Consider the following 18106-nt stretch of genomic DNA (forward strand, 5'->3'; position numbering starts at 1 on the left):
AGTTCTATTTCACAACACTGTGGGTTCCCACCCTAGTGATGCCAGGGTCACGCTAGCATTCCAGCGTTTGATAGCGTTGGATGGCCAACACTGTGGCATACAGAAATATTCTGCGGCCGTGTGAACATCGTTTATGTGTAAAGCGCAGGCGCGACAACGCCAGGCAGGCATTTCGGTCACATAACGAATTGCCGTATTGACGTCAAATCGTTTGCAATCGTGTCTGATGTTCTGTCACTATTACGGTTGTCAGTTTTGAGTTAGCGTACCTCTAATCGCATTATTTTTCTCTTCGCGCCGACATTACACTGGTAAATACACTCGCAATCAGTTCGAATTCCGTATCTCATACTGTTCATTGTGACGTCATAGCAGTCTCCACCAAAAAGGGGGAAGGAGCGTCGTTCGAGGTGTTGTTGAATTTTTAAACGCAGTGTTTATTCTTTTTGGTGAATGCATTTATTTGGGCCAAAATACAAGCTTGGAAGATATCCTCCACATCGTCCACTTAAATCTGACCGGCGCTTAAAAATGTCTATAACGCACTTCACTGTCAATTCAAGCTACCTGTTTAAATGTAGGAGGCCCGCCCGTAGTCGTCGTTGACATACCAACTTGATCAAAAACGAAAACGCTGTTTCTCGCCACGTGCTAGCCGCACACACGTTTTGCCGCACCCATTGGTATTAGTTTCTAAGGGAAGGTTTTTTCTAAGAGTACCTTGGTTTTTACATTAAGAAATGGGAGGAAGTTATTTAATTGTAAGGAACGTGTGTTAGTGTGGCTGTGCAACTTAGCCGACCTTGCAAAGATACCCCAGGGGTTGTCCTTACGCATTCTAAAAATGCTGTTTAAGGATTGTTATAACGACGCAACTTTAGTTCATTCGTTTCCGCAAGTCTGTCTTCGTTTGTTTCTTACGCAATGCGGCACGTTGGCTACGCTTCCTGCCTCTTTAGCTTGCATCAGTTACTCACCTTGTAGCAAATACTAAGCACCGGGCTCGTGCCATGACTCCGGCATTTTGGCCCAGAAAGATTGACTTATTCTTTTTCTCTCTCTCAGCCCTAACAAGATATACAAGTTGCTATCTTGTAAGGGACAGTGATTGCTACGTACTTTGCTTTTTTGTGCACTTAAGTGGATTAGAAAATATTTAAATGGATATTTTTTTGTCAGGCACTACGCTGGAGCAAACAAATCTTATTATTACGTCGCTTGAATCTTTACTAGGGGATAGGTAACGTAAAAATGGCTAAGTCTGCGGCAAATTTCTAAGGTTTACATAGTGAATGACGTAAGCAATCATAGAAGGGATCGTAGAGCGCAGAAGAAGTTTGCGGTGTTCTTTGTCTGCTTTGAACTACAGAGTATATTTTTTCATAAATGAGCGTCCTAGAAAGTTACCCTATCCGCTATAGTGCTTTGGCACGTCACAAACTGTTATCCTCAGGAGCCTACGTTTCAGGCACCTGATATAAAAACTTTGCGTTAAACATAGATGTCATATGCAGCATCTCAAGCTATAAGCACTATTGATACATCATAGTAACAGTGATGGTCGTGAGCGGCAGTTACTCTTGATTTCTTCATTTTATAGTTCATCGACGACTTGTGGCAGCATAGAGTTTCTGTAAACAGTAGGCATGTTGTTCCCCCTTAAAGATTCCCAAAATTTGAGCCTTTTTTCCTTGTGCGTTTTTTAAATGCCGCTATTCATACTTCTTACTTTGCTCTGCTCATACATTTCCTGGCCTGTTTGTTTTGGAAGCAGAAAAAACCTGCTTCAACTCTAAAGTCTATTTTATTTCTGGGTAGCCTGGAACGACAAAACATGGTAACGTTTACTATTTTTTACTGCTTTGTATGTTTCATCTCAGACGCACATTTTTCACGGTCGCCCCGAGTATTCTCCCGTGGCTGGGTCTCACCGGCTTTGGGCTGTGTTATTGCCTTTACGACGGAGCAGGAAAATTCCCGCAACGAAGCTAGGTCGTATTGTCCAGCCGCCGTTTCAAACGCAGCTGCCCCGGCTTTGCCGTTACAGCATGTCTCCTTTCTGCGTCAAAACCAGCTGTGTCCAGATAAATACACATTCATGACGGCTGCATTTTTTTGTCATAGGTGGCCAGCTCGCTGCTGTGTCTAAATTCTCAGAACTCTTGGAGCTTTGCACTTAGATCGATAGAGGTGGATGGAACTCCAAAGCATTCGTCTTTTTTGTATGTTGTAATGCAAGAATATCGTTGCATACAACTTTTGCATAATTCGGTTCAGGCCTGATTGTGCAGCAGGTGAAAGTTGTTGGGGGTACTTTTACAAAACTTTTAAATGTCACTGGTCTCCACTGTCGTGCATGGCAGCAGCTGACGCAAGGCGCGTTCTTCTGCTTTATTTTAAGAAACCTTTTGAAGGAAAGCAATCAATCAAAATGCTTTATTTAATGCGCCAATCCCGTCTATGTTGTATCTAAAATTCCGAAGAAAATTACGAAACAGTTTCATGCGAAGAGCATGTCATAAACACACTATAAATTCATATATGGTTTCTGGTGAGGCGCATTTAGTAGCGTGTAAACTAGAAATGGAAGCGGAAAAATCTCTCGCATAGAACAAAATTTAGCTCTCAAGTAGTCAACACTTTTCATTACCATTACTTTTGGCTTGGCATGGATTTGTAAGGTATATATGTGCCGGCGAAACATAACCTTTTGTTAGCTTTTCTCAGCAAACAGTGCTCGCTCGTATAGGATAGCAGAAAACTTATTGTGGCGGACTAATTTTAGTAGTCCCCATTGAAAACAGAGAAAGGGTGCAAATGATAGTGAATCTTAGAAAAATGGCTGGAAGGTTTATACCCTCTTTGCACTGCTTCGACTAGCCTTGTAAATGGCAGGCTTGGGAACGGGCACGAATATGACTGACATTCGGCGAATGAGAGAAATTACTTACATAGTGTTGCCGGACACTCCACCATTATCCATAGAAACAACACTTCTACAGCGGCTTTCTTAGGTGTACGCAACGGCCACATTACTTCTACATGTACGCATATGTGTCGGCTTTTCGCGACAACTCACGAACATGGCTTTTAAATCGAGATCGCTTATCACGTCATGCATTTGCAGATGTAATCGTTAACTTGTCAGTATCACCATAACTTCATCAATTAATTGTGATAACGAAACGTGTTACACAGTACGGGCGCAATACTGTTGTGCTTCAAACTAATACAGTGTTTTTAAAGCCTGAGATATGGTCGTCGGGTTTGTAGAACAATTCAATTGTTGACAACAAACTCTAACCTTTCCAATATCGGGCGTTGTTTTGCCGTATATGCCCGCTTGTTATCGCTAAAAAGCGAGGAGGGTCAAATGAGCGAACATCCAAAAAGACAGCGGTTCTTTTAGCAGTCGTTCACCGACAAGAATAAGTTAAATTAATCTACGCATTCTTAGTGAACATAGTTACCAAGAATTAACAGTTTCACGCGTTCATCATTCTGATGTCGCAGATAGTTCTTCTTAGCGGCGTCACTTTTGGCGCTTCAATGTCGTTACTTATCATGCGAGGTGTTCATTTGAAAGATATTACTAATATTAGTTTAGGAGCTTTGTGCATGGCTATGTGGGAAGTACAATATTTGCACTTCGCTACATTCTCTCGCCCCTCGGCGTTGTTAATCATTGTGGTCTGAATCCCCGAGAGACATTGTTATGGTGTCGTTGCAGATTCAAACATTTTGCAATAATTCCCTCGGCTTCTCCAAACAAACCCTGCATGCAAATTGCGGCAGGTATGCCGCTGCAAGCGAGAAAATGTTTCGGTAAACACAGAAAAGTTGAGCCGCAACAATGGCATGATTTGCTATTTCGGATGAGGGCGGATATACTTCGGTAAATAAATAATTTAGAAAAGATAAACGAGAGCAATGAACAAGCGGGACAAAAAATTGAGAGATGCATTATTCTTAGCAAAATTGCACTAATATTATTATTGTAACAATACCAAAGGTGGTATCATTTAAGAAAAACTGTATTGCTAGTACTAATGTTGTGCATGTAGTTACATGTAGCAGATGAGTGTCCAAGGCAGTTCGCTACTTGATGAGTATTCCTAATGACGAAATGAGTCCAAAGAATTAATAAAGAAGTGTTTATACGTCACTTTGTAGGTAAATCTTATTCAAGTGTTTCGTTCTGTTTTCCGGAAAAACATTTTTCCCGTTGCTCATCCACCCAATCCTGTAGTTTTTCTGATTTCCAATTTTCCAAAACTACCAGAAACTTGTTTTGATTTGGTTGTCCTCTTTTAATTTTCGTGGTTTGAGATTTGAGCCTTTTATTTGTTCCTGCAGTCATAGGTTTATTTGTTGATGATCCCTAAATAGCTTAAATCCTACCTTGTTTAACCTTGAGCCTGCCAATCGCTTCAAAGGATTAAACTTGTGGTCATTTATTTGTAGTTTACATTAAAGGTTAACGAGGACCTAATGTAAACATTCATCCAGCGTCGCAGCACTCTGTGTACCTCGTTGTTCTTTGTTGTGGATAAAGCCAGCTCAGCATAGTTTATTCCTTTTAAGCTCGTAAATTTGCGTGATAAAAACTTCATGCTAGAAACGAGATTGTGCCTTTCGATTTGACAATCTATATGAAGCGAAATGCACTTTAGCGCCAAACTTGTGAACACAATAAGAGGGCGGTACAGTGAAGCGTAGATATGAACCGATACAAATATAAGAATTTATTCTTGCCAAAAAAACTAAGTCCTGACATGGCTTGGTTGCCAACCATAATGCGATGGAGACGTTTTCCAGAGTTTCCGTTGTAGCTTCTCAGTAGCCCAGGCTGGGACTTCACGCTTCATTGTCCACTTAAACATCTTCTATCGTGATTTTCGAGGGGAACCGTGGTTCATGACTTTAAGCAATGCTTGCTCGACGCCCAATTCAAACCGGCCAAGAGGCAGGCAATGGGAAGCAAAATGAGGACGCCACGTCAGGTTGACAAAAAGGCAACAGTAAAAAACAACAGTTTTATCTTGTTTAGATGGCCCAATTCAACTAAGAAAGAACTAGTATGCCTTATGAGGCCGATTTGGCTTGCCAAAAGCATTTTCGCGCCGCAATTTTCCCGAACGTCAGCTGGTTGTGTTTGTTGTGTGTGCCTTCACTCTCTGCTAACAGCTTGTACTGTTTGCTTTCTGCTAAACAATGACGTGCAGGTGCAGCCAGACATGGAAGAACTACAGGACAACATGGAAAACAACGAGAACGACGGAGAAAGCAAAAAGTCTGAGGAGAAACTGGGCAGGCTTCAGTTCAAGCTGGATTACGACTTCAACACCAGCAACGTTAGTACTACCGCATGCTGCAGGTTTTCCTCAGTATTTATTAGTATAACAAAGCCATTTCTCATCTTAAAAGCAGCATCTATGGCTGATTAGGGCAAAATTGATCATCGTCTGAGAAGCACAAAAAAAAACTTTTGTGTAGCAGTAATTACTTTGTACCACGTAGTTTGATGTGACTAGATGAAGCAACATAGGCAACCTGATAACGAGAATAGCAGCGCGGTGTCCGCGTGTTTTTTTTTCATCCTGCAATTTTTCGCGCTGCTTCCTTTGCTGGGCTACATTTTACGCTGATGAGGAAAACGTTAGGAGAGTGTCCGACAAATGACTTTTATTTTTCGAGTTGGATAAAGGCAAACTCAAGGAATTTTGACCCAACGTTGAATGCCACAAAGAACTCCTAGTAGGTCGTTTTAACTACGAGAACCAGCGGTACTAAAGCGAGAGCCTCAAGTGCCGCATTCAGCGAAAAACCATCATTGCCCATTGTAGAATAACGTGGACGCTTCAAAGGTACGTAAAAAAACTATTTGATGTGGATTTCTAATCCGCGTCTCCACAGTAGGAGCTCAGTCCGTGGTAACAGATTAGGTGACGTGCCGCGTGGCAAGTAGAAAAAAGGCACCATAGCCGCGACGAGCTCTGATTCTAAGGAAACTGCGGGGTGTGTGATCAGTCAACTGTTTGAAATATTTCGCGCGAGAAGTTGAATAAAGCAAAGTGAAAAATAGATGCCAACAGGGTGTAGCCGAAAACCGTGCTGTAGGAGGCGACCTTAGTGCCCGGAGGAATTTATTGGTTCGTAAATAAAAACGCGTTGACGCTGCACAGCAGTAAAAACACGGATTTTATAGAGTGGTAAACTTACAATGCCTGAACCCTCCAACTTGCTGTCTTTGAAAGTAAGTGCACTCGTGGTGTTGAACACTAGAGACACATTTGAGCCTGAATGAAAATGCGAGAGTCTCTTTTTGCGATTTGAATACAGCTTGGAGGTAAGCACTGTACCCGAAAAAGCGTGCTATTAGGTGTTAGCGCAGCCTGAACAATAATTTCAAAGACTGATATGAGCGTGTCTTCTTTGTAGAATAGGCACCGTCGGTGGTTCAGTAAGCGGCTCGGCTCAGCTCTAAACGGCCCCAGTGTGAGTGAGTTGTCTTTAGAGAGTGTTACGGATATTTGAATAGAAAAGAAGGGGAAAAAGTCTATATGACTCAAGCCGTTACAGTGTTACTTTTGTAAGTTTCCTCCTGGGCCTGTCATTCGGGGTGGTTTTATTGAAATATTCATCAAATGTTCAAGAAGATCTAATATCACATGAAAAATAAGGTAACGAAAGTTAGCATTTACGGTATTCCTCGTCGATTTCGCACTGTAAGGCGTTAAAAATGAGAACACCCTTCTACAGTGACCGGTAGAAAAAACAGTGCGAGTTAAATTTTTATGCCCAGGCTGATCGTCGCGAACGCACTCGTCACACAGAAAAGGTACAGGACACTGCAGGCACTGGATTCGCGATGTCCTGGTTTGAGTAATATTTCTAGTGCAAAGATTTCACTAATGCCTTAACCAAAGATAGTGAACTACATCTCTCTTATGTGCGAGCCGTGGTAAACTAAGGCTCAGAGCGTTCGTAAACATTACAACGCGGTAGATCAAAATGCGATTGCCAGAAAGTAATGCAGTTGTTTTCAAAGCCTGCAGGGTATCTTACGGAATTGGTATACTTCATTACTGCCGCGCCTTTTGTACTGCCTGTAATCGATTTTAGAAATTTTTGATATGCATACAACATTTAACGTTGAAGAAGACATACATCTATGTTTGAAATGGACTGACGTACAATTTGTTGATTTTGTTGGTGGTATGGGCAACTTGTTTAGCAAAATCATTAGTTCTTGCGTTCTATGAAGAACGGCTTCGTTATTACAATATGACTTGCTGCAGAAAACTCGCATACCAAAAAATTAGGCACAAAAGCCTGCATAGAAGCCTCTACTTTAATAATGGCTTCACCTTTTGTTGCGCAACATCTCATCTGAGCTTATCTCAGCGTGGGTGTCCCGTCTTAATGTTTTTCATTGATTTAGTTTTTTGAAACGCCGCTCCTAATTTTTTTAATATTATCTGGTTGCTGCCTTTTGTTTTCTTCCTGGGGCTACATAATGATAGCTGCAAACGTCCCATCGCTGTCGTTTCAAGGACATTTCATAATCCAGTTAGGTTGCACTAAATGTCACGTACCCCGGGCAGTACGCAATTCATGCATTTTTCAGTGGGCGCTGAAATATTACTGCCTAAAAACTATATATGTCTGGCGTCCCTTTCTTCTGATTTATTAACTTGTATTGTTCAGTTTTCTGCGTGCTCAAGTGCAATGAAGATTACAAACGCCTCAGTACAGTGCGCTCCTCCGCAATATGTGTGACTTGACAAACGTTTTCAGTGTTTTTCGCTCTTGATACTAGCAACGCCATTTTTTTAAACATGAACGGCAAGACCTGTGTTTCAATTTTTCGGTATTTTAACTAAATTATTTTAATGACAGGATTTCGGTGTTACCACTCACACAATTCTCTTTTGTGTAATTTACTAGCGCAGAAACTTTCGTGTTTTGGTAGATTTGCGTTTTTTAAAAAGGAAGTATAATTTCCGCTCGCGAATGATCCTAACTGGATTACCACATAATGGCGTTTTTCTTCGCTCAACTCTCGTTCCCGCCGTTCCGGGATCGTCTGGGAATGCATAAATTATTTTTCTCCTCTTCATTAGCTCTGTCATATTTTACGGAATCCCCGCTAACGCCTTCAATTGTGCGGTGTGTTACACAGTGAAGCTTTAAAACTAGCAAGAACCTAAATTACCTCTTCCATTTTGTTTTACGCGGCACACGGCTGTTGTTCCGCTCTTAGCACTAATCACCTGGCCCACTGTATTACTCACGCTGTGTCAATAATTAACTTTTTGTGTTCAACTCTCTGCAACCATGGCTTGTCTGTGGTGTGGGAGGATAATTGAGTACAATTACATTGACGAAACACAGGATGGAGATGGACATCAGTCCTTAAGGTTTTATAATCGATGTTTTCTTTGCCAGTCTTTGCCCAGCCACAAAGCAGCAATGTTTTTTCGTCCAAAAAATATAGCAGGTTCTCTGCGGAAACTGTGCGAGAAGCAAGGGTGTTTCCATTTCTAAAGAATTGGTGATAACATTGAATTAACTGGTAGGTGATGGGTATACTTATGCATTCACAAGTAGGCACAGAGACACCCATCTTGGAATTTGGTCTCTGTCGAGGGACGAGTCGCTGACATACGTCTTCCCCCAAAATACCCGTTCTCAAGGGCGAAAACCTCACTCAATTAGAATTTGTTGTCTGTTTATCTTCCACCATCTCTTGCGATGATTGGGATCACAGTCGCGCTTGACCGTGATCGCCCTTTCAGCTATGCTGATTGCGATACGGGGGGTCGTTTCCTGGCTATGATGACGGGGATGATGGAGATTTCGTGACGCAAAATCTCCGCGTATGAAACTACAGGTCACATTTATTTATTTATTTATTTATTTATTTATTTATTTATTTATTTATTTATTTATTTATTTATTTATTTATTTATTTATTTATTTATTTATTTATTTATTTATTTATTTATACAGGTACCAACATCGCCATCACTGGCATTATTGGAGGGGGCCGAACAAGCAAAGGAATACAGTACAGTTGATATAAAAATGAAAATGGTTGCGGGTAAAAGGCTGTTTAGTTGAGACAACAAAGTGTTGATTTACCGTCATAAATACGGCATCACATTGTAAATACAAAACAACAACGCAAAAAGCTAGAGGGCTATCGGGTACACAGGGCATTAAAAAGGTACAGAACGCTTCAAAAATGTACAGTAAAAATGTACAGTTCAACAAAAAATTGTGCAAATTTCTGACAAAAAAATGTGGGAGGCACAGAGACAATTTAATCTGGCAAGCCGTGCAACGCAGAACACAAAAAGTATCGTATTTTTTCCCGTTAGGTTGAAATTTAGTCTGGCTGAGTCAATAGCATGGGCGCATAACAGGATATTGGAAAGAAACCGGAACCTGGCAGAGTACCCCTCCATCAAAGCGAATCTTCGATTTATGGGGCTATGGTTTGTATTCTGTGTCCGTGTTTTATTTCTTTGTGTACCTACGTATCTACGATTTCTATTCCTTTTTCGTGGAATTAGGCTTACTTTATATTTTTCTACAAAACGGCTGACGGAATTTGCGTGGTCAATCAATCAATCAACCTTTTATTTAGCTCTCTTTTCATAAAAGAGTGCTGGGACAGGAACAAAAAGCCGCAGTACAGCAGCTTGACGAGGTCCTTGCCCCGTTGTCTTGGCAACGGGTACAGGTACAAATCTATTCCGCTCCAAGGGGAATAGCTGTGAGACATCATTCGAGAATCCTCATATTCAGTAAAGCCCCTCGACATCCTTCATAGTTCTCTATACCCGTCCAGAAAAAGAAAAGTTCAGTGCTTTTCCACTCTGTGAAGGAGGATGACCTCCGAAGCTGGGGGCAGTTTAAGGAGAACAAAAAAAAAACTCGTTTTTTTGTTATTGAGCATATTACCTAGCCAATTAGATGAGTGAAACTTGGAGGTACTTAAGATGTAGTATGGTGGACAAACCTGTGGCTGTCCGTGTCCTTCGCGCGTCGCAGGCCTCTTACTGTCTGAGAATCACACCAACCCAATTCGCTCAACCATGGAGGGCAGTAGAGGCCCAACACTGGGCTGTGAGATGTCCACGTTAAATATCGCTAATTAAATCTCACTGGTGAGGGCATGAAGCCTAGCTGCTTGTGGACGCCCCCTCCCCGCTTCCCCCCTCCTCTTTCTCTAGCGCCCACCCCCAATCCGCGCACGCTCAAACCGGCAACAGGGATGTGCTCGTGCTCCGACGCGAAAAAGAGTGGCCAAAACGTCGCCCCGATATCCCTTCCAGCTGAGCACGAATTATAGGTTTACGCCACCGTTCCAAGCGGGCTGGTTACTGTTCACCCGGCAGTAATTCCGAGCTACTCGATGATGTGAAACCTGAGGCGTAATGGCAAGGACTGCTTGTTCTGTAGCAGCGGCTTTACGTTCATTTCGCACCCGTTCGCGCTTCTATGCAATTCGATGCTCCTTTCATTCTCGCTCTTGTTGCTACGAGCGAGCGACACGCGTCCGTTCTTTTAGGCTCTCGAGGAAAGGGCAAAGGGAGCATGATGAGGTACCAATTCTTTTTGCAGGCCAATGTAAAGGTTTATTTGTAAGTACAAATGTGCCTGTTGGAGCTGCATCTTACCGAGCCATTTATGCAAACAGCTTGGGTGTACTACGGCACAAAAAGATCGTTAATCACTCCACTGCAATTTACAAATATCACAAACAGGTGTCTAGCGCTACCGTGCCACTCACAGTGACCCCTGGAGGGTTTAGCGCCTAAAGACAAGCTAACCAGTAAAACAAGACACATAAAGGTGACCTTATTTACTTATAAAAATCGTTCAACCGCTAGCGTTTTGGTGAATTTGATCATAAAATGTCGTTGTTACAAGACAACAAATGGACATTGTAAAAAATGGCTCTGTTCACTCGAATGATCATCCTACGAGCTACGAAAAGCAAAATCCATGCTTGTCATGTTACTACTGAGTCATTTTCGTGGTGCCGTATTGTTGTCTTCCCCGAAACGTGTTGAGGTCGGGACGGCCAGCCTTTGAGGGCGGCCGGAGAATTTAAAAAATTTCATGTTAACCGCAGACCTATGGTGGTTCGAGCCTTTAAGCGAGTCTGCTGTAGGTCGTTCGTGGCGCTGGTGGCCTCGCCGAAACCGGTTTCCAGACCCACCGATAGAGAGCGCAGTGGTCTTGCAGAACCACGTTTCTCTCCCTCTCTTTAGGGAAGGGACATGGTTTGGCGCCTTCTGCGGCTGACGTTGAGCTGATGATTTGTTTGCACGAACCTTAGAATTTACGCGGAACGGTGCTGCCGTTCTCCGGCGGGCTCTCACCGATATTTGAGCTGACACAAGAGAGCCACAGCTCCGGTGTTTCTGCAGATTTCCCAATGGGCAGAACTGGGTCTGTTTTTTCTAACTTTAAAAGCACCAGTATAATTTACAGAATCTATCTACTGTGCAATTGTTTTATTTAGCTGATTAGTCTTGCAGTGTCATAAGATTTCTACATGCATTGCTCACCACTAAGAGTGACATTAAACGTATGAATGATGCGATTGCCACCTCGTTCTGAGCACTGCATTACAGCTTTTTTTATTACGTGGTGCGTGAGAGTCGGAGATCAGAAAGTGACAACGTGGAAAACGTAGAGTTAATAGCGTGGGGTGCCGCCAGGAGCAGCGGGTGTTTCGGGAGGTTTATTGAGCTTTCAACGTCATTCAGTGTGGGGAACCCGTGGTGTTATTGTTCAGCTACCTGACATGCGGCAGGACGGAACTTACCGAAAATAATTATAGCGGGCCTTCAATCAGTCGCACTACACGGATAGGGAGCTGTGTGGCTTTGATATCCCGAGACTGTCTTAAAAACTGTGGGATATTGTTTTTTCTATTTTAAATGTGGTTACATAGTTCTTGCTATTAAGAATTTCTTTGGCGCCTTCTGTTTGTGATTAACTACAGTTGGCCGTGACTGTAATACAAGCAGAAGACCTCCCTGGATTGGACATGTCCGGCACGTCCGACCCGTACGTCAAGGTCTATCTCCTCCCGGACAAAAAGAAGAAGTACGAGACCAAGGTGCACCGCAAGACTCTTAATCCTGTCTTCAACGAGACGTTCAACTTCAAGGTGAGCTTTAACGTAAATCCGTTAAATCCCATCGTTTTGTTCCGTATGCGCCACAGTCAAAATTTCTTCGGAACCTTTAAAATGCGAGTGCTTTACCTCCACGTGAACCACAGAAAACATTGCGTTGTCGCGAACAATCTCACTGACAGTGTTTCAGAGTTTAAGGCAAAAAAGTACACTTAAACTAACATGAATCCTACAGAGCAAGATGCCGATTTTGAAAACGTTGGCTTAACCACAGAAAAATTCTGGTTGATCCCTCTTTCACAGTAATCAGTAAAACACGAAAGTGAAAGAAACCGTCACAAGAGCAGTTTAATGTTCAAAGAACCTCCTTCATGTGCGCAAGGGTTCGCGAGCCAGACCCCGCCAGACGCGCAAGAAACAAAAATAGCCGGTTTATTCCGAGGCAACAAAAGCAGAAATGACATGCACCGAAACAGTCGCTTGATACACATAACGGTGATGGGAAGAACGAGACAGCAGGGGGTGCCTCAATTCACGCGCGTATGGCGTACACGAAGGCGCTGGCATCGAGGTACCAACTGTCAGCGCTTATTAGCGTCATGATGTGTTACTTCTCTTCGCCTCTCCTTGACGGCAGCACAATCAGAATGAGTCAGAGGGAAGGCCATAAGCCGCGTTCGTAGAGCTGCGCACGTCCCTCTTCATAGCGCAGTCTGCAGAGCGCCACGTATTTACGCCGAGAGGCGACAGAGTTCGTGGGATCGAATCAGGGTGCCGCCGCGTGAATGGCCCGTTTTCTAGCGACGCCACTTCTGTGACGGATATGACGTCACTGATATATTGGTGTTCCCTGGCATAAAACACTTTCGTGTTAAAAAATTGATTGTCAATGCTAGGAAGTAAAAGTTCAATGCCCAGAATATACTTCTTGAAAAACATCATTGTGATATGCTTGGAAAGGTACACCGACGCAATGAAAAGTGCTTCACGCAGTTATAAAAGTTTACAAATGTACGAACAGGCATGCACACCAGACACAGGCACAACATAAACACATGCGCCTATATACACGTGTGTGTAGGTGTGCTGTATTCAGTTTCACGACGAATGCTATAACCATTCTCTATTATACAGGCGTCACTTGGACAGCGGAAATTAAGCCTATACGTTTTCTCAAGCAGCAATTCCTACCCAGTGTTTTGTCACCCTGGTACTTCGCCATATTATTCAAAGGAAAATACAATGGCTCGTAATAATTGTTCGGTATTTGCATGGTAACGGTCCGAAGAGCTTGCAAAAATCCGAACTTCGGCCTGTTTCCTTCTACGCCTGTTTCATTGTTATTGTATTGGCAATATTTAATGAGCGATGTCTTTCTACAGGTCCCGTACGCCGAGATCACCACCAAGACGCTTGTTTTTGCCATCTTCGATTTTGACCGCTTTTCGAAGCATGACCAGATTGGTGAAGTCAAGGTACCAATGAACACAATTGACCTCGCTCAGACCATCGAAGAGTGGAGGGACCTGACTGGCGTGGAGGGAGAACAAGGACAGGTCAGTGACCTTTGACGAGCTATTCGCCTGCTTTCTTCTACCTCGCAGGCCTGTTTCAAAACTGCAAGTGTTAGCGTAGCATTTAACTGCGATTTCCTTCACTAATCATCACTAAGGTAATTGATGTACATCCTATGCAGGTTATAACAGATACTCCATCTTTATTGGATTGTAGTGTGAAGAAGTAACAATAATGTTGCTCATAATAATGAAATCCCGTAGAGTGTGCTGCCATAGAATTTAAAAATCGTACCACTGCACGACCTACGAGTAGTTTTGGAGGTGCTCTTTTTAAGTGGCACCATGCATTTACTAAAACTCTGAAATATACGCAGAAAAGTAAATTTGTAGTCACGTGGCGCGTATACGCCTTTCTTTATTGACAACAGTAACCGAAAGCTACCAGATGAAAAGCATAGTGAGGTCTTTCTGTATATTGTTTGTTCCAAGGGTGATTTTCCTGGCGAAAGTTTTCTACGGGAGCATTATCGTTATTAGCGATACCACGTATCGGCACTTTTTGATTAGGCTGGTTAAAATTTGTCGTTGGTTATCTATACCTTCGTGGCTTTCCTTTTTGAGTCGTATGAGGACATATGGTTTTGCGCCATCAATGGGATCAGCTCAGTATAAATAAACTAGAACACAGTCACCATGAAAGTTTGTTTTATAACTGTCGATACATTACATGAATTTGCTGGAAGAATCTAGCAATAAATACGAGCTGCAGCAACGTTTTACAGTAATTATTGGCCGACTGCGGTAGGAACGGTTGCTCTAGATTATAGAGCTCATGTATAATTGTCCTGATGGCAAACTAGCACTGAAACTCTATCACTCGGCGTGTTGCATGAGTGACGTCACTGAGGCACGGTGCGACCCAAGAACTATTGCATGCGTAAGTATGAATCTGTCGGCCTCCTCATAGCGCCGCAATTGGGAAGCGGAAAGAAAAAAATGTCAAAGAAGATATTCAATTCAAATACACTCTAGGTTTCGCGCTTGCAACTGCACTGATGTTCAATCGTAATACTGATGTAAGTGGATACAGTCGAAAAAAATTGCGAATTATTCGGACAGGCTAACGACCAAACAAGGTGGTAAAATTTTGTCATTCCGTAAAATGTTAACACAAAGTAGAATTTTGATTGGCAAGGGGATGGCTGAAAAATGCGAAGAATTATAACAGAAAGGATATTTATATAATCTCAGTTGTCAGGAATATTATTTGCGTATTTAGGTTTATATCGTGAAGGGAAGCTTCCGTGTAAATGCGGCCCGTGTGTATTTTATCTTTGCAAGGCGAGAGAACCTCTGGTAACTTAATCGGGAAGAGCTGGTGAAAACTGTTGCCTATGTCCCCGAATGCATCAAGATTGCAGTTGAGCGCACCTTTAGTTTATATAATGTATAGTAAACCTATAAAAAAGAAAAGTCAGATTCTGGATACATTACGACTTGGCGAGAACAGCAATATATAGAAGAACCCTTCTTACTTACCAACTTAAGTGGAATGTTTTCGCTAGATGGCAGAACAATAACCTAATATACGCGCACACGTTGGGGAAATACAAAACGTTCCCAAAACGCTTCGCTTACTTTAAATAAGCAACAAGAAGTAACACCCGTATGGACGAAGAAATGCCGTGCCTTGTTATGGCTAGTATGCGGGAATTCGTAACTGGTGAAATCTTCTCGAAAAGTTTACTTGAGGGTGATATGTGTCATGAACTTTGCCAATTTTTTATTTCGATACATTTTTGGAGTACATTCTTTCCATTGCGGTGGCACCAGCGCTACCCCTGACCAGACAGGTAAAAAGTTCCGAAAACTCATCCAACTTTTCTCTCTAGACCAGGCCTAACTGCTGGTTGGCACTTTTGTCTCCTTTCGCTTCTGCCTGTGAAAGCACACGTGGAGCATGGCACTCAAATGAATGGCCTGACATTCCGCATGCCTCATTATTTCTGGCACCTCTCGGCCTCCGTCTCTCAGACGCTGTGAGCATGCTCGCTTGTTGCACGTGACTTGGCATGACGGCAACCCACCCTCTAGACCGACTGCTTTTCTCCTCCTGTTCTTTCATTTCCCTTTCTTTTCCCCTCGTCTGTGTCTACGTGTTAGAGGTGCCATACTGTGGCCAACTGCTGCGCCATGTTGTAGCGGTACCAGACAGCACAGGGTATCGTCGTGTCAGCACCTTGTGTTCCCTTACTAGGTCTTTGTTGAGTAGGATTCGAAGGACTCTGACGAAAAAACTTGTGTCGTTTGTGTGTGTGTGTGTGCGTACGGTGAGCGGCTGCTGAAGGGGCTCTGTCCTGCAGTTTTCTTGAGCGGAATAAATAGTTTCGTGCGTCATGAGGGTGATACTGCGAAATTTAAGATCTACAGCCAACCATATTTCATAAGGCACACACCTCACCCAGACACTGCCTGGGGTGCAGGGCCGTACCCAGAGGGGGGGTTTGGGGGTTCGAACCCCTCCCGAAATCTTTTCAGGCAGCACGTAAACAATACTTACTGTTGCTTTCAGCAAAACTACCCCCTTCCCAAAATTCATAACCCCCCCCCCCCGAAAAAAATTTCTGGGTACGGCCCTGCTGGGGTGTAATGGGAGTTCCATCGCTGGTGCGTCGTCCAATGTACGTTTAGGCCTGTGTGCCCGAGACGTTTTATCATTTTCACATTCAGTACATTGCAACTTTCCAAGCACCCCTGGGGCACAAGGCGTGTCAAGAAAAGGCGCATTTATGGCACCCTTAACAAAGAAGCGTACATTTTGGAGGACGACGTATTCTTGCAACCGTAATATTAGTTTCGTCATGACAGAGCCTGTTCAGCTTGACGCTTATTGTAGGATTGTTGTAGCGCGTTGTCGAGCACTACTGACTGCAAGAAAAAGAACAAACCACAGCAAACTCACCGTTGCACTTTGTAGCGTCGACCTTGTCACCGTAGTGTACACCTAGTTACAAAATCCCTGTGCGAACACGACCTTTCACAACACCACGTAGAAGTAGACCTTTAATCTGTGACTTTTATGGTGTTTTGTTTTTCTCGGACGTTGGAAGCGTAATGAGTCAACTAAGTCCTGGCCTACGCAAATGCCACTCGTACCTTGAGCACCAAATCCGTCTCGTTCATTTCCAGATTTATGAGCAGTATTTTGGGGGGCGGGCGCACTGCCGCAGCCGCATTGTCGTAAGTCCGTAATTGCAAGTGCTGGCCTTGTTGAAATTAGTTATTTGTCATGAATTATGCAATCTACGATGGTAACTGAAGTATCTTTGCTTTATGGTAACTGAAACCTGCTTTCGTTTGTGTAGCAGAGAGGCACCAGGCCATTAAGGCAAAATAAACTATGAAATACTTCTCTGAAAACTAATAAGTTTTAAATTCATATCTTTCGCTTTCACCTTTCGCTTTCACACGCAATAAAACGACTTGTAAGTTTTAAAACGATGCTTTGGTGTGTCTCTAACCATCTTCGATTAATGTCTCTAGCTGGTAGCTCGTTCGCGTAATTTCTTTGTAGGTAAACGTGAAGTAGCACATTACACAATCTTTTCTTGTTTATACTACGACAGCAAGATTTAAAATAAGAATGCTATAATGACATCGGTGGGCTTTGCTGGCATGGCAATATTTAATATGAATGCCTAAGCCCTAAAAAATAAAACGATATAACTTTCTTGATGCACTCCCAGAATATCATCGTGAGCCATGAAGCTTGCCTCTCAAGCATACCGTAAACAGAAAGACAGTACAAATGACGTTGTTTAATTGTGCAATGTGAAGCCAAGGTGGTGTCCCTTACTTCGTAGGTGTCCATTACAGCAAGCTTCATGGTCTGAAAGTAATTTCGGGGTGGTAAAAGTTATTTCTAGGTACTCGGTGTCGAACACTACTTGGTTTTGGTTACAAATTTTAGCCTGTCGAAACTTCAGACAGAAACTACTTCTTCTTGCCAATTAGCAAACACTGCAGCTACTTTCTGCAGCAAAGTGGCCACTTGGCCAGGTGGTTAAATAGCCCAACTTGTATTCTCAATTCGTGCGTCGTATTTTTTGTTGTGCGCTTTGGAAGCCCTAGTTTTCTATTTATCAACGCACACAACAAATTCAAGAAAATGTGCAACAAATTATCGCAAATGATCGAACCTAAATGCAGCGCCAATATTCAGTGCACTATCAATAGTTACAAGTGGCTGAAGCACTGCATACTTGTGACACAATTTTCTGAGCCTTTTCCGAAGCAACGTATTAAGAGGCACTAACACGTCGTGTCAAACGATAAATATGCTGCCCACATTACGCTTGCGATGTTGATTGGTACAATAAAAAACACGAGAAAAGTATGTATTTGAAAGAAAGTTGCAGAACGTTAA

General features: G+C 42.9%; 1 protein-coding gene across 4 annotated transcripts in view; it reads left to right on the plus strand.

Annotated features, from left to right (window-relative positions):
• The window catches only part of Syt1 (Synaptotagmin 1), a 206589-nt gene that overhangs the window by 154913 nt on the left and 33570 nt on the right, over positions 1 to 18106 (plus strand). For all 4 annotated transcript variants that reach the window (XM_077672584.1, XM_077672583.1, XM_077672587.1 and 1 more), the window contains 3 exons: positions 5226 to 5354; positions 12029 to 12196; positions 13546 to 13719. In XM_077672584.1, the coding sequence (XP_077528710.1) occupies positions 5226 to 5354; positions 12029 to 12196; positions 13546 to 13719 (471 nt within the window). The remainder of the gene's footprint in view (positions 1 to 5225; positions 5355 to 12028; positions 12197 to 13545; positions 13720 to 18106) is intronic.

This window comes from Haemaphysalis longicornis, unplaced genomic scaffold, assembly GCF_048455015.1.
Source record: "Haemaphysalis longicornis isolate Haplotype H1 unplaced genomic scaffold, Haemaphysalis longicornis Haplotype H1 scaffold_6, whole genome shotgun sequence".
In the NCBI taxonomy this organism is placed as follows: Eukaryota; Metazoa; Arthropoda; class Arachnida; order Ixodida; family Ixodidae; genus Haemaphysalis; species Haemaphysalis longicornis.